At 38.1% G+C, this 19161-nt stretch overlaps 1 protein-coding gene across 2 annotated transcripts in view; it reads right to left on the reverse strand.

The window, feature by feature from the left end:
* LOC122813194 (fizzy-related protein homolog) overlaps window positions 1–19161 on the reverse strand; it is an 806647-nt gene that overhangs the window by 386237 nt on the left and 401249 nt on the right. For both annotated transcript variants that reach the window (XM_044085371.1, XM_044085370.1), the window contains one exon: window positions 1995–2178. In XM_044085371.1, coding sequence (XP_043941306.1) covers window positions 1995–2178 — 184 coding nt within the window. The remainder of the gene's footprint in view (window positions 1–1994; window positions 2179–19161) is intronic.

Below are 19161 nucleotides of genomic sequence, written 5' to 3' on the forward strand. Positions count from 1 at the left end.
AAGGAAGGGTTGAAATAACTGAAAATGTTATGTAATGTTGGAGTGCATGAAAATTATTAAAATAAAACATATGTATGCTGCATGAAAATATTGGAACATGTTGCTAGGTTTGTTTTTAGTAATCTATGTATACTGAAATCATTGACTAAAATGCAATGATTTACTAACAATGTTTAAAAAAAGTGCTTCCAATTTGCCTCATGTCATTATGGAAATGTTTAAGGCTAGAGGTTATCCTGGTGATTTGTTATCTGAAGTATACACAGAAGTCATAGAGGCCAGGGCTCACAGATTTGCTCCCATCTTGGGTAAAACTCTGCCTTCTTTGGATATGGCCACATTTAATTGTGATGGTGATGATGACCGAGGTAAATTTCCATCTGCCCTAGTCATTACTTATAGTGGAAACTAATTTAGTGAAAAGGGTAATAAATAATGAATGGAACAGGTTTGCTAGGTTATCAGATTTAAACTGCATATTTGAGAAACCACTTAAATATGTATATAAAAAAGGCCGTAACATCAAAAATTTACTAGAAGGATGTTCACACAACCAAAACTATGGCACTTGTTTGAGTAGCAAGAAAAGAACACACAAGTGTGGAAACTGCCCTCAGTGTTGCAAGATCTGGAATGGAGAGGTCCTGTTTTTAAAATGTAGAAACAAACATATTGTGACTAAAGGGTTTGCAAATTGCAGTACCACAGGTGTTGTTTATATTGCCCTGTGCGGGTTATGTGATTCTTTTTATGTGGGTAAGACAGAGAGAAAGTTAAAACAAAGAATGTATGAGCATAGGTATGATATAAGAAGGAAAATGGATAACAATGCCCTGTTCAAACACTCACAAGTATGTGCAAATGCTGAGTTCAAATTCTTTGTGATAGAAGCTGTACCCACTGACCCCAGGGGAGGACCCTGGGAGACCAGGCTTGAATACAGGGAGTTATACTGGCAATTGGTGTTGGATGCCAGTAACTATCTAGGGTTAAATGACATGGTATCTTTAAAGCCAGTTCTGAAACTCAGGTCTGCTAAATTATGAAACACAACAGTATAACGACAATTATTACATTAAATTAATTATAGAACAACATTTATATAAATATTTATATATTTTATATAGTCAGTTTATTTGTTTAGGTAATCATTCTTGCTTTTTCCACTAGATGGTGCTACCTTATTTTACCATGTTTTACAGGGTTTTATGCTTTTTATAAAAACATTTTTATAAAATATTTATTGTTTTATAACATGAGTATTTTATGTGGACAATTCACATAATACACCCTAACTGATGCATTTTACATTACTAAAGTTTTAAGACTGATTTTATGTTTCAGGTTTTATTTCTTTCATCTCATACATTCTGTATTTTAATTCATTTAAATTGAACCTTCATTGTTAATTGTTTGATCAATGCTTCTTATTGGTTAATTTCCATTTGAAAATGTATTTAACATGGCTGTTGGGACAGTACATGCCTATCTGATGAAGTTTGTAAGACGAAAACATAAGGGGAACTGTTTTTACAACATTTATGTGCTTGATGTGCTTTGTGCTTTTAAACCACTGTGTTTGTGTGCATTTTGGATTAAACTTCTGTTGAGTGGACCAGCTGGTTTCTGGTGCCTTTCTACGGGTTATTGGTTTTTACTAATCTATGTATACTCAAATCATTGACTAAAATGCAATGATTTACTAACAATGTTTAAAAAAAAATGCTTCAATTTGCCTCATGTCACCTATCTTGTTTACATTCATAGATAAAAGAATACTCTGAATCTTCGCAATGCTTGTACAAAAGGTCACTAAATGCACAAGGACTGATAAACGCTCAGCATACCTGTCAAGCAAAGGCATGCCATAAATGTACAAATACTATGTGACTACATAATCTCCATCACTTATATTTTGGATTTCTGAGTTACACTGAAAGGGCAAATTTTGTCTCCCATCTGGCTTGGTCACAGGGATAAAGACAAAATCTTACCTGACTTGTGCATGCACTCCACAGGTACACAGACGCACCTAGCCCTACACTGAGGACATTAGATGCTGACCAGTCCACCAGGTTCAGATAGAAATCATCTTGCAGTTCTGGAGCATCTAGGACTTTAAATGGAATTTTGGAAATCTTCCTGGTAGGTTTTCTTGGGGAGCGTAGCAATTTGTGGCTGCAAGAAGAAAGCAAACAGTGCCATTTTATTGGCTAACACCACGAAAACTATAACTGCTCAAAATGATAGCATGCATAGGTAATTTTTCCCTGTATTCAGTCCAGTGCCTTATAACACTAAAACAAATTCACATAACATTCTGCATTCCTGGAATCCTTATCTCATAAAAGTTGTAGACAAACTGAAACAAAAATATGCAGCAGACTGTCAATAAACATGATTTTTAACTACACACATCTTACAAAACTTATCATGAGACATTAAGCAGACACAGTGGAGATCCCGGACAAGAGAAGAGAGGATAGAAGGTTGTGACAGAAGGTACAGTTGTATGAACATACTCACCATAAAGTAGAGGTGAAAGCATTAGTAACTAAAGAGTTGTATCCTCAAAGAGTCACTTGTGCAGTAATCACTTACAGTGGATCCAGCAATTTTTCTCAAGTATTTCCCATTCTCACAGCTGATAAAGATCTCCCATTCCCATTGACACTGCTGAGCTTAAATGAATTATCTAGAAAAGTGGCAGTGCTAACTACCAACTTCATTTCTGCAATACAAGAATTCAGAGGTGCGCCTAATGCATTCTTGTGGTGAATAAAGATAGGGAAATGGAACACAGCCAAATTCCAAACAAGTCACCTGACGTCTAAGCAGAGTTCCAAGTCCCTGTACAATGTCAGCCCAAATTAAACCCTACAAGGAGATAGCTGAAAGACACACTTGCTGCACAAATGTTTGCTCCTCAGATTACTGCTGTGATGAGTACCTTGCTCAGTGGTACTATCTAACTTCAAGAGAGCAATCTACTACAGATGTCCCATAGATCCAGGCAGAACTCCAAGGACTGCCCGTGTTAGCCTACAGTGCTAGACAGGTGCCATGGTTCACAAAAAAATAAATGTAACCACAAGAAAGAAGCACTGAAATCTGGTGAGGTTTATTTGGCAGCTAAACAGAAATGGAGTTTATGAAGAGCAAATGTACACCATCTACATAACACAGGATGGGGGTGGCATAATGGTTAAGGTGCTTATCTCACAGACACAAGGTAAAGGTTTGATTCTCACCTTTGAAGGAAAATGGGTAAGCTTAAAATGGCCCACAAGAGCAGCTAGCCTAGTACTTACTTATGACCCTACTACAGAGTACATCTTCTACTAAAGTTAAGGGACTCAATCTTTAAGAATATGTACGACTTGTTATCATGCAGAATCCAAAACTGTATTTGGAATGGAAAATTGATACAGCAGGGGGGTTTGGTCATACAACAGGGTAACACTTTGTGAAGTGTGTTAAAATGTATAGCCTTATAAAGTGAAACCCCTATTAAACAGTCAGAAGCAGTACCAGTTTTAAACAGATGTAAAGACTTGCACTTCTGCTCCAAAAGGAAGCCACAAATAAAGTAATTTAAAGAAATATTGTGAGAGAGAACAGCAATGTCCTGAGCCAACCATTATATGTTAACATGGATTCACTACCCTAAATCAAAGAAAGGAATAATGCAGAAAAGGATGCTCTTGAAAGGTCAGTGTAATCCTGGAAAGCTGCATTAGGATGCAGGCTGAATCTAACCTTATACAATTTACAAATGAGTTCTCAAATCTAGAGATCATGGGAACTTCAATAAACAGAAAACACATAATCCTGACTTAAGATGGTCTACTGCAGATGTCCCTGTTAAGCAGGATGAAATGAAAAAGTTGTTAAAGGGCAACAATAATATGGTAATAGCACCAGAACCTTACAACCATCACCTACAAAATCCAAATGGTCACAGAAAAAAATGATGCTTCACAGGCAATAGATTTAACTGACTGTGTATTATATGCGTAAACAACTAATCCAATTAATGTATGACTGTTGACCACTGCCAAAATATCAGTTTTTGAAAATACAGAGATGCATCTCTTAGCATGTGTCATTACTCATGATCTCAATGTATTGTGTTAGTGTTTAGGTTCATAGGTTGATACTAGGTGATCTGCCCAAGGGCATCTATAAGCCTAGCCAGAGTGTGTTTGGCTTCCGCCACCCTTTTAGATTAGTTGACTGTGCCTCTGTATAGTAGGTCATAGAAGATAGCCCTTTTGAGGTTGGTTTACTGTGCCTCTGTCTAGTAGGGACACAGAAGAGATCCCAGGGGTAAACCTACGATCTCCCATCCACTCGTCAAGATTTCTCTTGAAGAAGGTCATTGAGGGACTCTGCCTAACATGGATTGGGATTTTGTTCCAGAGTGAGGGGAGCCTCTGGGATATGAATCTGTCCCGCCAGCATGTCCTATTTATTTCTGTGTTGAGGTTTAAGTCCCTGGAGTGTGTAGCTCTAAGGGATTTGGATTTCCTGAGGTGGAGCATGTCCATTAATTCTGGGTTGGACATGGCTTTATACGTCAGGCACAGATCGCCTCTGAGTAGGCGGTAAGCAACTGAGTAGAGCTGGAGTTTCTTTAGCCTAACTGCGTAGGGCATCTGTTTGAGTTCCTTGATCCTCTTGGTGAGGTACTTTTGGGGTCTTTCCAGTTGCTGCAGGTGTCGGGTAAGGTACATCCCAAATGGGGCATTGTATTCAATTATGGGCCTGATGAGTGATGAGTAGAGGGGCACAATGACCTCTCTTGATCTAGATGTGAACCCTTTCGTGATAAGGTGGGCTATATAGAAGGTCTTTCCAACCACTTTGGCAATGTGATTGTCAAAGGAGAGATTGCTATCTACTTGGGTCCCCAAATCCCTAATTACTTCTTCCGTACTTAATGGATTACCACCTATGTGTTAATTTGTGGGCACTTTATTTTTCCCAAAGGGTATGACTATGCACTTTTTGGCATTTAGCTTTAGGCCATGGCTCTGGCACCAATTATCCGTCTCTGTGAGACCCTTTTGGAGGATGCTTGTGTCAGTCAGCGAGTCGATTATGGCACCCAGTTTGCAGTCATCTGCGAACTTGGTCAGCCATAGTCCTCCCATGTTAGCCTGTACCTCAGAGAAATATATACCGAACAAGAGAGGTCCCAGGACTGAGCCTTGTGGGACGCCACTTGTAACTGGTTTAGAGTCTGACATGGCACCTGCAATTCTGACCATGTGGGTTCTATCCCTGAGCCAGTTTGCAACCCATCTTGTGACATAGGGGTTGATATTTAAGCTGGTGAGCTTATTTATGTTGCCCGAGTGGGGTATTGTGTCGAAGGCTTTAGCGAGATCCAGGTAGGCTGTGTGGACTACCTTCCCTTCATCTATGGTCTTGGTGACTGTTTCAAAGAAGTTGACCAGGTTCAAGAGGCAAAACCTGCCCTTAACAAAGCCGAATTGGGTAGGATCCAGTGTTTGGAGGTTCCCAATGTCTTTGTTTATGAGTTTCATGATGATACGCTCCATAGCTTTGCAGACCAGGCTAGTCAGGCTTACAGGGCGATAGTGTCCGGGGTCCATTGTGGCACCACCTTTGTGGAGTGGGACCACTGTTGCTGTGCGCCATTCCTTGGGTACATATCCTGTAGTAAGGCTGAGACTGAACAGTGACTTTATGTGAGGGTTCAGTTCTTCTTGGAGTTCGTGTAAGACACAGCCCGGGACACCGTCCGGTCCCATTGATGCTGTGTTTTTTGCTTTGGAGAGGGCAGCTCTCACCTGTGCATCTGTGGTGTCAGGGAGGCTACACTCTGTTGGGATAGACATTTGCTCTTTTGGGGGGGAAGGGGGGGGGAAGTCTGCACTGAATCTGTCTGCCAGGATGTTGGCAATGTCTGTGGGTTCAGTGTATTTTCTGTCATTTTGAACTAACTCAGAGCATATCTGGGAGTTGCCACCCAGGTTCCTGACATAACTAAAGAAGGCCTTGTGATTATCTTTAGCATCTTGTGCAATTTTTCTTTCGAAGCTGGCCTTAGATGATTTTATGAGGGATCGTAGTTTCTTGCTAGTACTGATCAGAGATGCCTTCCCTTTTTGGGATTTTGCTCTATCATGTAGTAGCTTTCTCCTTCTGTTGTATAGCTTATTTATGGCTGGGGTCCACCAGACAGGTCTCCTGGCTTTGGAGGAATGAGTCTTGGTTTTATTTGGGATAGCACAATCCATGCATTCCTGTAGGTGTCCATAGAAAGCGTTTGTAAAGGATTCTGTGGTTTGGGCCGTATTTTCCACTGGCCCGGGGGCTTTGAAGGATTCCACCTCGGTTTTGAGAAGTGTGAAGTTTGCTTTTGACAAGTTCTTCACCGTGGTTTCCTTGGCTGGGGGTGGGGACGGGATATGGATGTCCAGTGAGATTAGTTTATGGTCAGATCTTACCAATGAGGGGTATACCTCTGGTATGGAACATAGAGTCCCCATGTTGGTGATGATCAGGTCCAATATGTTTTCCCCTCTTGTGGGAGTGGTGACCAGTTGTTCCATAGCATTTGAGTTTATAAATTCTAGGAACCGTTGGGCGAGGGTGTTGGGGCTTGAGTGCTCCCAGTCTATGTTTGGGTAGTTGATGTCACCCAATATAATGGTGTTTGGAGAGACCTTCATATTCTCCAGTGTTCTCAGGAAAGCCGAGTGGGGTTCCTGAGTTTGGGAGGGTGGTCTGTAGCAGGCTACAAACTGAAAGGCAGTTTTGCCCACTGTTAGTTGCACATGGATGGTCTCCGATGCTTCATGCAGTGCCACTAACCTGGAGGTGTGGGTATCTTTGATGAATATGGATATTCCCCCTCCTTTTGTGGTTCGGTCCGAGTTTTGGGGCCGGAAAGCATGGCATGAGGTATAACCTGGTAGTGTTGGGGTGCTCTCGGGAGCCTTGAACCAGGTTTCTGTTACTGCACAGATATCGTTCATAGGTTCATAGGTTCATAGGTTCATACTAGGCTATCTGCCCGAGGGCATTTACAAGCCTAGCCCATAGTTTTGTGGCTTACGCCACCCCTTTAGTATGGGGAACTATACCCATTATTTTGCTGTGCCTCTGTTGAGCAGTGACACTGAGGTAATCCCTGGGGTATATCTGCGATCTCCCATCCATTGGTCAAGATTTCTCTTGAACAAGGCCAGCGAGGTGCTCTGCCTCACATATACCGGGATTTTATTCCACAGCATAGGGAGTCTTTGGGTGATGAATCTATCCCTCCAGCACGTCCTATTAATAGCTGTGTCGAGGTATATACTGAGGAGAGCCTCGAGTGCGTGCATCTTGAGGTTTAGACTTCTGGCGTTGAGCAGCATTACCCTTAGTTTCTTTTTCTTTGTGTTGTCTATGGAGGTGGGTTTGTCTTTTGAGCCTTGACTAAAAAAGACACTATGGGGGTGGCAAGAGCCTTAGCCAGTGTTCGAAAGCCCAGGGGTGACAGGTGCAAGCCGTCCCTAGCGAAGCAACGTGGCTTGTCGAGCATGTCATCCCAGGCTGACAGACACTGGATCTCCTTTGAATGACACCAATACTTAAGCCAATTGTTAAAATTGATCATTTTGTCTTTATACTGTGGCATCATTCTTGGTGAGGGTAAGATGCTACTCAAGGTTAGGGTCATACCGGCCTGGCTACATGATCAGAGAGCTCCTCTATGTCTCTTTTCATGTAGTCCAGGGAGGTAAGTCTCAGGTCATTCACACCAGCATGGACAATGACGGAGTCATATTTGTATTTGCTTTGGAGTGACCTGAGTGCTTGTGTTATGTGACAGATCCTGGCACCCGACAGGCAGCTTACAGTGACCTTCTCCTTGTTCAGCCTGGTGACTGGGACATCAGTGTGTCTGACAACAGAGTCACCTATTACAAGTGTATTAGGTGTGTAGTTTAGCCTTAAGGGCTGTGACTGTGTGGCACACTGACTTTGTGAACTATGTGATACGTGGGTATTGTTGTGGGGTAGCGGTTGCTTGGATGTCTGCTGTGGAGGTCTCTGCTGCTTGGGCAGATTTCTATTTAGAGCCTCTGAGTATGTTTGTGTGTGTTTATGCGAGTTCTAAAGCAAGGAAATTGAAAGAGGTAGGAATTGACCCAGAGCGGCCAATAAGCTACTAGTTTCAGGGCTGAGACCACTCCTCCAGGGACAGATAGGCTGCTCAAAGCTCCCCACTCTCACTGGTGAACAGAGAAGCTTCCTCCTATCCAAGTAAGGATATGGGCAGCACAGGAAACTATACCACAGTCCGGAATTCAGCAAAACCTGAAATCTGGACTAATTTAGTTCAGCAAAGGCGGGAAAAGAGAATATTTTTTTTTTTCAGGAAACAGCAGAAAAACACACAGAAAACACTGTAAATGCTATAAACAGGCTAGCGCACTTTAGTGTGTAGCCTACAACAGTTATACAATACAAAAACAACTTAAATTGATATAAAACAAGTGCAAAAACTGTAAAAAGCAGAAAGCAAATGCAATTTAAACTTTTTGAAGCACAGATCAGTTAGAACTTCGCTTTTTAGGCGGGAAAAGGCAGTCGGAGCTAAAAAACAGAGAAAAAATACATAAACCTGGAAAAGTCTCTCTTGGGTCTCTCTGTTGCCTGTATCACTCTGCAGGACACCACGAGGTGCTGTGCGGAGTTGTATACTGGTGCAAACCGTGCAAATGCGGGTTTTAAAGCAGGGAAACTGAAAAAGATAGGAACTGACCCAAAACGGCCAATAAGCTACACTGAAACACTGCCTTATTCTATTACACAGTAAGTTCCATGACAAACAAAGATTATAGGAAAAATAATCTCTTCAGGATGCCCACCATCATTTTCCCATAGCATGCCAGGTCTGCTATATTAGTTTTTATCCTAAAAAAAAAAAAAAAGCAGTATTGGGGCTGCTCTCATGATATAAGGGTGTACAGCCCAGCCAACCTGGCTCGGGCAACTGACGGAGCAGTGGGGAGGGTGCTTTTGGTGACACTCCCTAATGAGAGGTGTGGTCTAAAGGGGAAAGTTCCCTCAGGTGTAACCAACTGTGGGGGAACAAGGAAATGGAAAGTGAGTAGGGCATAAAATTAACAAAAAAAACACCAAATGGAAGCACAGATGGCCAACCACCCAGACTGCCTGTTATAAAGGCAACCCTGAAGATACCATTTGGTTTTAAATGTTAAAACCAGTCTTTGATAAGAACAGTTACCACAACATGATCACTTAGGGACTGCTTATGAAACATTTAAAAAACTCCCTTTAAAATGAAAAAACACACATTCAGACAAATCTGAAAATGTGTTTCTGAAAATTGAAGTCAATGCAAAAGAAGCTGCAAAATGCTAAACAGGCAGAACAGTTTTGCTTTGTCAGAAATCTTCCCCTGATGGGAATTGAGACTGCCAAATTTAATTTTTTGAAGGAAACTGTAAATCGTCTTCCTGAGTTGTCATGAACGATGTCTTTGGATATTTGGAAACAATACTTTTTCACAGAGAACTGAGAGGAATGCATGAAGGTGGCAGACACTGTTATATAAATACACAGTTCTTAATCTTATGATTTTCACAACTTTCTTTACACATCACACCACTGAAACTTTGAGGAAATACTCAGGTATGTAACAGCTGTTTCTTAACCTGCTCTGAGAAGGCAAGCTCCGAGTCAAGCATGCCTTCTACTTTTAACAGCTGCTGCTGAAGAATTAAAATACGTAGCCATGGCAGAATATGCATACTATGACATACTGGAACCTTGTTTATCAGCAGAAAGGAGTAAAGCAAATAATTTGTCACCTTGTTTATTTATTTATATTTGTTTACCGGGAAAGTCCAACTGGACACAAAGTCCTTTTTCAGCGGAGGCCTGGGGAGAAAAGCTCCACAGAGAAATCACATACAGATACATGGGGTAGACACTGGACAAGATATTTTTCAGCAGTGATGATGATTAACATGACTAAGTACACAAAATTATTTGTTGATATGGCTAAGTACAGAGAAACATTTTCTAAAAATCTAAGTAATAGCATAAGCAGTCAACAGAATAAGAATACAAAAACATACAAGGCAAATGTTTCGAATTACCAATTAACAAATTATGTAACAGTTACGGTTGTGAACTAGAGAAAGGAGATAGTTAGTGAAACCTTAGATTAGTCTGGTTTTAGGCACGGGCAGAGCCAATGAGATTTTAGATGTGATTTAAGAGCAAGCTTGAAAAGATGGCTAGGGAGGATAGTAAGGGTGGTAGGAAGGTTATTCCAAAGCTTGGATATGGCACAGGAGAATAGTTTCAGCTGGAAGGTGATCAATACAGGCTATATTGGTGATATAGAAAAGGGGACAAAATATTTATTAATTTGAAAAATGACAGACAAGCTGAAAACACTTGAGTAATTAGTGGTTTTAGCACAAAAATAAGAAATAAAGATGGTGAAGACAGTAACAGACAGCACTGTATCTACTCAAGTCTCATGGAAACTCAACTGCCATATTTACAGATATGTAACATTTGTACTGGCTGGCACAATGGGATAGTGATTACAAGAAAAAAGTTGCTGAATCCATCACAATTTTTGAGTTCAGCAAGTCCAAGTAAATGTAAAACAATGCACATATGTACATCTTTAAGGAAGAGACTTCTGCAGGGTAACCATTTAAAATGTCGGGACCTACTACAGCGAGTCCCAAAACATGCAGACTGAATGGCCAAAAGATTGGACTTGCATATGCTAAGTAAGAGATGCTATTTCTTGGAATATTCCCTTTTCTCCGAGGTATGACAATCTTGAAGTCGGTATACATGTTTGGGGTGCAGGGGAGGCTCCCCCTTAAAAAAGAAATTGTAAAGAGAAGAAAGATTTTCGTGATTCACTCTTGTCTGTGTTTTTCTTCTTCTTTTGTCCCTCTTTGTGGCATTCAGCACTTCAACTGCTAACATTTGAATATGGAGCCTTCCTGTGGCGGTATTAGCAATGGGGCTTCTACTCACTAATATCAGCCATCGCCTGACCAGTTTTTCAAGCTACCAAAAATCTGTCTTATGAGATAAATGTCCATCTCAAGCTGTGTTTTTTTAAGTATGACTAAGAATGGGTCCTGCACAACCTTAGTATTTTCACATGCTATATCACTTCTTCTAGTGCGAAACCTTAAAGTGAAACTTCTGGTGGTAAATAAAAGTGCAAAACATAATAACTAACACTGAAAGAACATAAATTAAATTGCTACCTACAAGTATCAACCAAGAAGCGAAAATAACGTGTCACTTTCTGATGCAAATCCAAATCTAAATTAAGTGAAAATCTACTTGTACATTGCCTTGTCTGGGAAGAACACCCATAGCAGTAGTCATAACACATGGGCAGACTCCCAAGCAGCTGCAGAATAATTCCAAGGAGAGAAACAACAAAGACAGGATCCCCTGTAACACTGCCCTCTCAAAGCCAGTTCTGCTTCATGACTGAGTACCTAGCTTGCACTGTTAGGTAAATGCATACAAGAAGAACATGCAGGCTCCCATATATTGTTTTGATGTCACTTTTTTAAAATAAGCAACAAAGAAAGCAAAAGCCCTGGTAGAATGTGCTTTGACACTGCTATACACAAGTACTGATACCATAAAGCAAAGGCAATTATTGTTTTTCTTCCATAAAAAACAGTGGTTGTAACTTTAGCAGCATATAAAATATATAACATAAATACAATACAATATAAAAAAGCAAACAGTGCTGAGTATCTGACTGCATTCAGTGGAACTGTAACACACTACTAGAATATTAAATATGCATACATTTGCAGTGCGTCTTGAAATGCTACTTCAGGTCACGGTTGAGCAGCACAAAAAACTTTAGGCAAAGAGCTACTATGTTTTTCTTGCCAGTTCTATAAAAAAATGTAGCAAAGAGATACAATGGTTTCTTGCTACAGTAGCTAACATTCAGGCAGTCTTCTAAAGCACTAAAGCAGCTCCAGTATTAACCACATCTGTTTAAATGCTAATTTGCACTTGTATTCGGCCTCACTGAATTGCTGAGAACAAGCCAACTGCTTCCTCTAATAGACTGCATCTGGGCAAGCCATTCTCTTCCCTCCATGCTAGCTATGGCTTTGCAGTAGAGATATCATTAATCCCTATCTGGAAAATACTGTGTGTGTGTGTGTGTGTGTGTGTGTGTGTGTGTGTGTGTGTGTGTGTGTGTGTGTGTGTGTCCCCGCGTGTGCGTGTGTGTGTGTCTAAGATAAAATAATTCTTAGTCGTGTTTCAACTATGCTCATAACACTGCAGTGGAAGGCACTGTGCACAGTCTGAGGTGGGTGAAATCTTGGGAAGCCAGTGACTATATCTCTGATCAGCAACTGTTCAGCGTAAAGTTCATTTTAGTCTGGTAAGTGTTTGCTACTTCTGCAAGCAGCTTTGTGCACCCACCATACACTATTAAAAGTAGTACCCACTCTCATATTAACAGGTGCCAGCAGTGTGGTTTTAATGTCCATACCATCACATATACATTGATGGCAGTAGTGCAGAGCATGAGACCACACCTCCCATTTGTAATAGCTAGCTTTTCACTTTTAACGCATATGTAATAATAAAAGGCAATGCAATGGGCCAATATATCCCTGAATGGAAAATCGCCTGATGAGAACATGGAGATGTGATGATGTAAGCAGAAGGAAGGTAGTGCTGCTCGCTCCAAGTTTGACCTACTTAAATTTTTATTCTCATACTTTTTTCTGTTATCATTTGGAAAAGCAATGTAAAACTCAAACAACTGAAATAAAAAAGAGGATGTTAAAGTCATGGATGGCCCAGTAAACAGGAAGGGTCTGAGATTCCATCCTCTTTATAAGCATAAGGTGTATCCAACTAGAATGTGTGATCATCTGAACGATTCAACGGACTCATCCCCTGAAGTGGCAGTTCATGATTTATTCCAGACAAACACTCAAGACCAGAACCATAATGAATCATAAGGGAAGCTCTGGGAATGTTTCTCTTCTCAAGTTAATATCTCATCAAAAAAGATTTACAGGGTTTTGGGGTTAATATACAAATAATCCAAACCAAAGCAACAGCTTTAGTTACAATAGGTGCAGACAACTTGAATCGTGTGTCTCAAAAAAAAACCTTTATTCTACAGCAAGTATGTTTCATAACAATCAAAATTACTCTCTTCTGTGAATAAATTTACTGAAACTTCAAAAAAAAAAACAGGATTCTTCAGTCCCAGTGTTTCATTCTACTACTGATGTTTCACCTTTGGTTCAGAAAATTATGTCACCAACTGATCTTTTGACAAAATAAGTAAAATCACTAACAACTATTTCTCTGGAAATACAGCAGGTCAAATCTGTTTCCTAAAACAAAATTTAGAAACTTCTAGAATAACTTATTCTTTTGATTTATCAGATAAATATGACTGCATATAACTTTAAAATACTAAGATACAACCTACTTTATGTGAAATACAGAAAAGGCTCTGAATCTAGAATTTAGAGCCAGAAACATTAACATCAGATAAATGGTATTCTTGGACACTAAGATGTTAATAATCCATAAACAGAGACAGTAAAATCTGTGCTATGCCTGTTAGGAAGAAAAAAAGACACTAAGGAATTATTTTCAGCTAAATCTAACACTGACCAAAGGATTGGTCCTCCAAAACCTGGCTATAATACATCGATTTTTCTTTATCTGATATTAATCTGCAGTCTTGCAGGAAAGAAAAAATGTAATTTATAATCAAGCAGCAATCAGCATTTTTCATGATTTTCATCCTGAGATTTTATCAAAAAAGAAAGGCCTTAAAAAAAATCCACAGAACTCCTTCTCCTTTCAGAGAAGCACAAAAGTAACTGGTAGTAATACAAATCCTTTCCTGGCTCTCAGACTGGGAACTCCAGACTTGCACTTATGGGTATGGACCTTTCTAGTAACTCTTTTTCTTGGGGAGTGGGTCTCCCAAAGTGCAGCTGGGATTAATATTATTGATATAAATTAAACATACAGTAACAGAACAATATACAAACTAATGCTTTCAAAAATAAACAACCAAGAACACCAAGGTGACATCCAAGACCACAGGGAGCCAAAGGGTTGTATATAAAATAGGGTTGCCACCTATCCTTTTTTTCCCCAAACTATCCATAAATCAAACTGATTGTCCAATAGTCCAGAAAACACTGCAGAAACTCCAGTATTCTGTTTCCAAAGAGAAACAGACTATCGGAATTTGTTAAATCAGCAGATTTACTATGCTTTTTTTACAGAAACCAGGCATCAAGGCTGATGTCATAAAGACATCACAAAATGGGTGGATGGTAGAGGAGGCAGAAATGGGTGGGGTTATGGGTGATGCAAGGGGTATGTCCTTGGTCCAGTTTTAGCCACAAAGAAAGGTGTCAACCCTAATATAAAATCCATACTTTTGTTTATCCCAAGTTAAGCACTTTCATCCCATTCAAATCAGGGACTTCATCAGAACTAAAAACCTTTGAAATCATGAAAAAATTATTAAAAAATAATGAATCACATGATGAACAAATAAACCAATTGCAAATTAAAGATGCATAACAACATATTAAAATCAATCTTCATACTCCACTGAATTAATGCCGTTTTATCAACTTACTGTTAAAAACTAAGTTAAGATTCTATGACTGGTTCAGTTTATGCTCCATTTAGTTGCTACGCTGCTTTTTACAGGGCATCTATGAAAAGCCTTCACTTTTATATTAACTAAAAAGATAACAGAGATTTTAACATCAGAAATTTACAGAAACCCAAAAAGCCATTTATTTCAAATTTAAGGGAGTTTCTTGTATAGCACTCACTAACTGCTCAATGCCACTACAAAAATCCACAGGTAAAAGGTTTTATATATTATAACTGCAAAGCTTCATCAAAAATCAGTTGTTTTACTTTCTCAAACTATTAACTATATATATATATATATATATATATATATATATATATATATATATATATATATATATATATATATATATTTTGGAAATATTACCCAGATGCAATTCAGATCATGCTCCTATATTGTTATCTATGAAATGTATAACTTAAATGAAAAGGTTTCTCATGAATAAGTATACTTGTAACCATCATTCCATATAAATGGGATTAGCAATAAATATATTTTGGCTGAAGAACAAGGATATGGAAACTCCCTTCTCTTTTACCTTAGCCTTCTTTAAAGCATATAGTGCTGGAATTTTATTTCAGCTTGCAAATCACAGTGGTCAGCTAAAATTCAATTTTCCATTAAATAAACTGTTTTGTTTTTTTTAAAGAGGAATTAATTTCTAACGTCAAGACAAATTCTGTACAAAACAAACATGGAAGGGAAATTTCTTACAAATGATTTATAATATAGTAATATTTTTCAAATCAAATTCTTTCTTGAAAAAAATTTTAAAACACTCTTAGGTTATAATGATCAAAGTATGGAGAACTTTATGTCTCAGAATTTGGAAAAAAATAATTTTCATATAATTTACCTACTGTAGCCTCTATTAAAGATATTATACTATTTTTTTCCAAATAAGAAGGCTCATGGTGGTCCTGATTCTTTATCTGGTCAATTTTATAAGAAATTTGCAGAGTCGATTACTCTCCATTTAGTAATGTTAACTGGAGTTTTGAATAATTCCCCATATACACACACACATATATATATATATATATATATATATATATATATATACATATATATATATATATATATTTACATATATGTGGGACTACTTTGACTCACCAAATTTTAACTTCTCCAAATTGTAGTTGACCGACTCCACTTCAGCAAAAGACCACTCCACCGAAAGCATGGATTACAGAAATTCTTTCCCTGGGAAACACACTACTTGGCCACAAGGGGAAAAAACCTCTATGGAAGGAAACTAAACCCACCCAAGTGAGGTGCTTTGCCACCCCACAACTCCCACCCCCCGTAACTAAATATACCAACTCTGAGATAGCACTACACTGGGGAAAGGGCAAAGTTTACCCTGGTGGCCAATACATATGTAGATGACATATTCATATTTTCCACTGGCAACAATAATAAGAATTCCAATTCCAGGTAAAGATAATACTTCAGTCTCAAATTATACATATTCTGCTTTATGAAATACAGATTGCAACATATTATCAGCTATATTAATCACGTTTTATTCCAAAACATTGCTGGAATTTTATCTCCATTCCAGTTTGGATTTATTACAGGTAGGTCTGTGAATATCCCAATTCAAATCTTGCATTTGTTAATATATTTAAAAATAAAGATTCTTCTTGTTTCAGAGATTGCTTTATGCTTAATGAATGCATATAAAGCTTATGATTCTAATAACAGATTATACTCCACATTATAGATTATATGCACATAAACATATTTTATCCCCTTTCTTAGGTCTAAATATTATTTTATAAAAAACAGTTCAGAATAGAAGTCTGGAGTTGGACAAGGCTGTCCCCCCATCCCCAACTTTATTTTTACTGGCAGTTAGTTCCATTATTAGAGCAATTCTACAGAGCAATTCTATTATTCTCTTGAATATTCAGAATTATTTTTATACATTTTTTATAACATTTTGGCATGTGCAGATGATTTAAAGTTAGTCAATTATTCAGTTAATAATTTATTTTTTGAAAAAATATGAAAAAATGGGTTACCCTAAAATGAAAGGAAAATAATCCTTATATATAAAGAGTTGCCAAAACTAGAGAATATTACTAGGGTGGACATAGTCTATGTTAACTGAACATATTTTGTACCCTCAAATGAGTGAAAGTTATCATAAATTCCAGAAGTTTGTTCAATTCCTGGTTCACTCTTAATACTTCATTTGCAAGAAGGATTAATTTCTTTAAAATTAAAATCTTCTCTACTGGATTTTTTGAACAAAGTATGTTACTCTCTCCAAATACCTGTTGGATTAATAAAATCAGACAACTGACTTCAAAGATGGCTGCAAACAGACCAACGGCTTAATTCAGCTCCCCCGGTGTGAAATAGGAACTGAGAAAAATGAATGTCACTGAAACTGTTTGGGGACAAAATTCAGTTACTGGCTAGTAAGTACACTGACCAGATGTGAGCAAAGAAGAACTTTGTAGAACATGAAAGAAATCAGCTAGAAAAGATGGAGAAAACACTGTCTGAGAAGGATTGTGCAGCTGTTTAGAAAAAGCAGTTCAAGCTTCAACTTTGGTTTAAGAGATGGCATCCAGTAATTTAGAAGGAAAATAAAATGTACTCAGAGGTGATTAAAATAAATGAAACAGTGAATGAATATATCAACTCATAGCAAAAGCCTATAAAATTGAATACACTTTAACTATTCAAATAAACTGATAAAACTGCAAAAATTAGAGGCTGAAATAAAGAAAAAACTGGATGAGCATGAGGCTTCTCAAGAAGTGCCGTTTCAATCGAGAGCAGAGTTAGAAGACAAAGCATACAGAGAAAACCTGAGATTTTCTGATGTACCAGAGAAACTTGAAGAAATACACTACTAATTTTATGGAAATACAAATACGCAACTGGGCTAGTGTTCCACTGCAGGATTTGTTAATTGAAAAGGCACACTGACAGTATGCTCCAAAACTGGTCAAGAGAAACAGCCACTACATTAGTAAAGATGTAATCATATTAGCAGAAGGAGATGCTCCTGACAAAACTGTGCAGGAGCAAACAGTGTTAAAATTGGAGAAAATAGACCACTTGTGGAAAATCATTATTAACTGTACACATGGCAAAACAAAAGTCAAGTTATCATGACAATCAGGGAAGGTCAAGAGGCATGTATGAGATTCAAACTGCTGTATCCAGTTATCTTCTGTATATTTTCCAGGAAGATCAAATACATTTTTGACTCAGAATATGATAAGGAGGGAAAAAAATGTTTATCCAACTAAAAGTGAGCCAATAAGCAGAAGAGGACTCTGCTTTCTGACAGTAAAGTTCAAAGAGAGATTTTATCTGTGGCACCATTTCCAATGTTTCAAAGTAGATTGCTTGAGAGAGAGAGAGAAAAGCACAAAAAAGGTCAGAAATTGTGTAGAAGGATCAGGAGTCCCTTAGACATGAACCAGAGTCTAGTGTCAGGAGATGGAAGTGATCAAGAAGAAGACCAGCAAAACTGAAATTAGTAAATAAATGTGAGATTAAAAAGCACCAATGACATTTGTGAAATACTGCAAATAAAAGTGTCTGAGAAAAGACTGGATTTTTGTTAACTTTGTTAAACTTAGCACATAGCCCACATTATGTCTTTAATGTTTAGAAAGGCACTAAAGGGAGAAAGAAGTAACTAAGTAAAGCAATTGTTATCTTATTAGCATTTGTATAAAACAATTCATGATATCAACTGCATGTTATGTTGTAAAGCTGTTTTGCATAGTGTACAGTCAGGGGTATTTTAAATGTGTGCAGGTGGTCTTTTCAGTGACTGATATATGTGTTAAAGATATTAAATTAAACAAGTATTTTTTAGCTGTAAGAAATATAGGTTTTACATATCAACAGGAGAATAAAAGGTTGAACAGAAGCGAGTTTAAAGTAATACAATGCTGTGATCAAGGCTACTGGGGTGGGATGCAAATGTGTAGGATGATAAAGTCCATTGTTTTTACAAACAAGGATAACTAAATTAATGTTCTTGGCTTAAGCTATGAAGAAGATTTGTTTTGTTTTATTTATTTTAAGCAAATAGGCTTGAAAACATAAGACAAATTATGAAAATGCAAATCTTGCATCTGCAAAGTTATTATCTTGTTTTCTTCCACTAGCAAATGTTCTCTGTGACAGACACAAAGTCTGCAGCTGAAGGCAGTTAGGCAAGGGAATTGGGTACAATCTGTTCTGAGTGAAATTTACAAACATTCCTTCAAGCATCTGCATGTTGTTTTCTGTTATTTTCATTGCTGACTACTTCTACATGGAGAAAAGTTGTCTGCAGGTCCAAGCAATTAATCTTCTGAGTTCTAAGCATTCTTTGCTGAGGGGAATGCAAAGCATGTGCATTTGACAAAGAAAGTATTTCAGGATGGATATTCAAAACAATATCAGGGACAAAGAAA

Source organism: Protopterus annectens, chromosome 10.part0 (genome assembly GCF_019279795.1).
Source record: "Protopterus annectens isolate FY-2018-M chromosome 10.part0, PAN1.0, whole genome shotgun sequence".
Lineage (NCBI taxonomy): Eukaryota > Metazoa > Chordata > Ceratodontiformes > Protopteridae > Protopterus > Protopterus annectens.